Source organism: Engraulis encrasicolus, chromosome 15 (genome assembly GCF_034702125.1).
Source record: "Engraulis encrasicolus isolate BLACKSEA-1 chromosome 15, IST_EnEncr_1.0, whole genome shotgun sequence".
Lineage (NCBI taxonomy): Eukaryota > Metazoa > Chordata > Actinopteri > Clupeiformes > Engraulidae > Engraulis > Engraulis encrasicolus.
The window spans coordinates 10,585,276-10,590,742 of record NC_085871.1 but is presented as its reverse complement, the minus strand read 5'-3'; the positions used below and the strand labels follow the sequence as shown (position 1 = coordinate 10,590,742).

The 5,467-nt window shown below is 41.5% G+C and overlaps 1 protein-coding gene across 1 annotated transcript; it reads left to right on the top strand.

Annotated features, from left to right (window-relative positions):
* Positions 1–1,241: 1,241 nt before the first annotated feature.
* Positions 1,242–4,031, top strand: tprkb (Tp53rk binding protein). Its single transcript, XM_063217884.1, has 4 exons — positions 1,242–1,443; positions 1,593–1,715; positions 2,832–3,008; positions 3,351–4,031. The coding sequence occupies exons 1-4, from the start codon at positions 1,303–1,305 to the stop codon at positions 3,435–3,437; spliced, it is 528 nt and encodes a 175-aa protein (XP_063073954.1). The 5' UTR covers positions 1,242–1,302; the 3' UTR covers positions 3,438–4,031.
* Positions 4,032–5,467: the final 1,436 nt, after the last annotated feature.

The following is a 5,467-nucleotide window of genomic DNA, read 5'->3' as shown; positions in this document are numbered from 1 at the left end:
ATCATGTAGGCCTAAGCTAAGCAAACAGAGCACAGCACACCAACCTAACTTTATCTTATTCTATTGTTAAAACATGGGGAAATAAATCACGCACCCAACTGAATTCGCGAAACAAAAGTCTTGCATGGCGCGGCGAGGACCACTTCTGAGGTGTTTTTTTAAAAAGTGTTCACAATAATGCTACGTAGCAAGTGCACCAACCAGCACTCAAAGTTCTGACAGTCTGACAACAACAGGGCAAGCCAATCTAGCAAACACTAAAATGAGGCTAGTCGCATTTTCCTAAAGCAATGTTATGGCCATTTCCCTAAAACACTGTAATAGGTCTAATGTCGATGCTCTGTCAGTGTATATCTTTGCGTTCGGCTTTGTGTTCAGTTAAAACATGCCTGGGTACCACTCGCGGATTGTTCAGTTAGCAAGTGGCTCTTATCTGGGAGGGAAAAAAACTTGCGTGATACATCCACATCCACATCTAAACATTTGATTTGGCCTACGAGTTTGCACCGTAATCTACTGTAATGATTGCACACTATTGCATTGTAATGCACCATCTAGATGAAAACCGCTGACTTCTTAATTGGTAGCCTATACATTTTCAGGGGATTTCGTGACAGCTTCACTTTGCTGTGGTTCGCTGCTAAGGGGATTCCCCTTCCTCGCGTCAAGCGACAGCTGAGTAGGCTACTTTCCTCTGACAGACAGCTAGTCTTTCCAAGGCCATTGGAAGTTACATTAATTAACACGTGTTTCCCACGACGGTTTGGATTCGACAAATTGGTCGGCAGCAACGTATCAGAGACTCTTGGTTGTGCTTCTGTTTGGTAGTTCTAGCTGAGCCGACGTTTACTCTGCTAAACGGTAGCACAGAATCTCCTCCCTGTCAGCTGGCTAGCCTTCCAATGGCTTGCGTTGCGACTGGTGAACTCAGCAGGGGGTTCCGCGCACCCTTTTTTGTGTTGGAGTAGAACGTGTAGCCTGGGTTGTTTCATGCGTTTTAAATAGGCTATGGCTCATTATAATGTGGTGTAGGGGCCCCGGATTGCGTCTGCACCGGGCCCCGGCGAGGGTTAACGCGGCCCTGCCAGTTCCTACAATTATACTCACACAATTTCACACAATTAAAATCAATTTGTCATATACATAATAAATTAAACATTTTTACATTTAAAGACGCGTTTCTGGGACCTTAGTTGAAAAACGAAGCCGTGTACATCACTTGTATAGGTCCGTGTTCGTTACTTCCTGTTTTGAGTTGAATGAAAGTTCCCGTGTGTGTTGTGCCCGAGAATCTACAAAATCATGCACACAACGTCCACGCTTGAACTTTATCCTGATTTCTGTGTAACACAGCTACTTTTTAAGGATGTCAAGAACGCTGCAGAGTTGAGGAAGAGTGCCATGGAAGGACTCGTACAGGGTGCCTTGATAAACCCTACAATGGTGAGAACCACGCAGGGACTACAATGTGTGCGAGCATGTGTTTATCATGGCATTGAAGTGTTCGATTTGGGTAATTTCACGTCTATTCTCAAAGCAGACTACTCTCCTTCAATCTAATTTTTTGACGCGATGTTTTCGTTTTTCCACAGATTGTCGATCCTTTTCAGATTTTAGTGGCATCCAACAAAGCAGTACATTTGCAAAAGATTGGGAAGATGAAAACGAGGAGCTTGTTCTCTGAAATAATATTCAACCTTTCCCCGACCAATAATGTAAGCAAGTCCTGATTTCGGTGTCGTGGTCAAAAGCGACTGCCTGCCAGAAAACGACTGCCTTCATAGACTGCCTCCCTGTAGCTGCATCAGATTCATCGTAAGCCTACACCTGGCACCCTCCACTGTCACTCCAGAAATTTTGGTGAGTATTGCCCTTTGCACTCCTGACTTACAGTGGGCAGTCACATTCTTGCAACCACTTAGTTACAAGGCGTTGCCAGAATGTGACTGTCCCCTCTAAATCGGGATGGCAAAGGGCAAAATTAACCAAAATGTATTAGGTGATAGTGGAGGATGCGACTTTGGTATAGCTAACTCTCTGGAGCAGTGTTTCTCAACAAGGGTGATGGGGCACCCTGGGGTGCCGCGGAAACGTGGCTGATAAATAAAATGATGAAATATAATACATATTTGTCATTGGAATCTTTCATCTGCCATTTACACACAATAAAGAAAATATAGGTCGCCCCAGTCAGCTGCAACTTCGAACAGGTCGTGCGACGTTTCCAAATGTGTTACTTTTCTAAGCTTGTGTGGTATCGGATGTGATGCCATGTTACGACTTGTTGGTTTGGGGTGCCTTGAAATTTCTCATGAATTGAAAGGGTGCCTCGCCTTAAAAAAGGTTGAGAAACACTGGTCTAGAGCAGTGTTTCCGAACAAGGGGTAAGTGGTGTAGCCTACCACTAGAGGTACGCGAACACACTGCAGGGAGTACTTGGAAAAATGAAATTTTAACATATACATGGAGCTTAGTTACATTGGGATGGGGAAAGCAGTATAGAACTTGACTTAGGGGGTACTCATGGCATAACAAAAAGGCTTGGGGGTACACAAGACAAAAAAGGTTGGGAAACACTGGTCTAGAGTTACAGAGGGGCAGTCTATGAAGTTAGTCGTGTTTTGGCAGGCAGTCGCTTTTCAGCATGACAACGGCACATTTGCTTGGAATTACAGATTACACCTTTGTAATGGTTTGTTTGTATATTCAGGAATGTCACATAATTCAGCATTCTCTCTCTCTCTCTCTCTCTCTCTCTCTCTCTCTCTCTCTCTCTCTCTCTCTCTCTCTCTCTCTCTCTCTCTCTCTCTCTCTCTCTCTCGTGTATCTAGATTTCAGAAGCATTTAAAAGGTTTGGGATCTCGGATGGGGACAGTGCTGTGTATGTTGTGCTGGTCTATCCTGAAGAGGATCCTGTTGATGTCAGTGGTATTGTCAACAAAATCAATGGCCAGCAGATCCCAGTCGACACAATTTCCTCACTATCAGATGTTCAAAAAATACAGAAGGTTTGTTTGAAAGTTCATTTCAATCATAATATAATGATAACATGCAGTATGGGTGGGTGCCAAATGGGTGGTGGGGGTGCACAGACGAACGTACATTTTAGAGGGCTAAAACAACCCAATAATGACAATGTTGATCATTGTCTTTTTTGGCCTTTTCGAGTATGTTTCAAAATTCTATGATGAACAACTTATGTTGACTTGAAGCTGGCGCCTGTGTCATGCAGGCTCATGGAATGGAGACATTTTACATTGTGCGTGCGTGCGTGCGTGCGTGTGTGTGTGTGTGTTTCCTGTATATGTGTTTGATGGTGTGTATCAATTTGCTTATTTTTGTCTTTTCAGTTTTACAAAGTATCTCAACAGGAAGACAAAGTCGGGAGTCTTCTGGATGCAGTAATCTGCAGAATGGCAATTAAAGATGTGATGTAGAGCTACCATGAGTTGACAGATCTTTTTTTAAAGGTAGAGTAGTAATTTCAGTCATTTTCAAAACATGCTGCCTATTCAGAAATGTGATCCTTTCATGAATATTTCCTTATTAATAAACTAATATACAGTGATTTGGAAAGGTATTTGCCCCCTTGCTGATTTTGTACTTGACTTTGCACACTGAGAATATCCACCTTTTCATGTAGAGTGCAGTCACGGTAGATAATGTTTGTGAATGGGCATTGTAAATTATGGGAATAAACTGCTAAAAATATTACATACTCTACATGTAACCACAACACATGCCAATTTACTTCTGTCACCACCTCGGTCAAAACAACAATCCTTCCTTAAATTGATTAAGAGTATTATTTTTATACATGTTTGTTTTTTTGATGAGTTGGTACCACAGAGGCTTTGTGGAATGCATTTATCTTAAGATTTAAGATTTGTTAAAAACAAACATGATCTGGGGTGAATCTCTTTTTTTATGTTAGAAGGAACACTCTTGTAAGTCTTAATATGAAGCATTCTGTTTTATTTTTGTTTGTGATATTTTAAACATTAAACCATTTAAAAGTTTCAAAGACTTGATTTGGTGAAGAGCTCTTTTTCCCCACCATACAACTTATTTACTTTGTCTGAAAGAAGTGCTTTGTACAAAAGAAACTATAGAAATCCTGTCAAGTGAAACGTTTCTGAAAATGCAAAGCTGAAATAGCTGAGACAGCTACATTGGACATTCACTGATAATCTTCATCATTTTCTGCTCTTCCTAATGGTCATAGGGTGTTTTAGCTGAATGCTGACGGAATCTGATTCTTCTGCCGAAGTAGCATAGCATTGCGGTCCTCTTTATCGGGCTGGAAATGGCAGGCCTACCTCATGCATTGTTAAGAGCTCAGGGTACTCAGAACGTTCCGGTCACTACTGTGATGCTACTTGCTGAAGCAAGAATTATAACTAAAACAAAGAAAAGACATCACTGCACTGGCTACCAGTGAGCTTCAGAATTGAGTTTAAAACTCTCCTTATATAAGTCACTAAATGGCTCGGGCTCCAAATATGACTGAGGGCCAAAATCTAAATCTGGAACAAAGCTGCGGGCCAAACTCAATGTTTATTTTTAAAAAGTTGTGTGTGCATACACGTAATAATACTCATAGTTAAATTTAATGCACACTGTTTCCTCATCTTAAAATTTAAGATGAGGAAACAGTGTGCGTCAAATTTAACTATGACTATTACTTGTATGCACACACAATATGTGCAGGCAGGCACATGTGAACTACCATTTAATAAATGTTGTTATAAATATAAATGTTATATTATAAATGTTAATATTGTGTTGCATATGAGCATGAGCTGCTTATTACACGATACACATTTGAAACTATCTTGCTGGCTGAATAAAATGACTCTTCAGGCCAGATTTACCCAAGTTTGACATCCCTGGCCTAATGAGTAAAACATCCTATTTTTGGACCACATGGAGAAGTTATACTTAACAGTAGACTAGCCTTTCTTGACACCAGAGAGGTTTTAAGGTTATATTACGAGAGACTCCACTTGCCACTTCAGGGTGGTAACCGGGGCGCCAACGGAGGAGTACAGACTCCATTCAGCATGAATGGGCTGTGCTCTCTCGATAGTTCCCCTAAGTGAACTGCAGGCATGGGTAAAAATGGGAGTGGGTAGGCTGTATGTAAACCGGCTGTGAACACACAAAGACAGTGCAAACCCTAAAGAGAGAAGACCTGCCGTCCTGAAGTGTGTACATTGATAAAAATAGAGATTCTGAAAAGTACACTTGTTATGCTATTCCGAGGGAAGAGACTGTTCTAGAAGCATAGGAGATGTTTGTGGTTACACTAAGTTAAACATGCCAACTGGACTGAGGACACCACCAGGAATGCCTGTGTCTGTGGCGCCCACTGCGTATCTTAAGTTATCGTGCCCATCCGTTTTCTTATTGGGAAAAAAAACACCTGGCTATAGTTTGTTTACAAATGTACGGTGCATGTTCGATT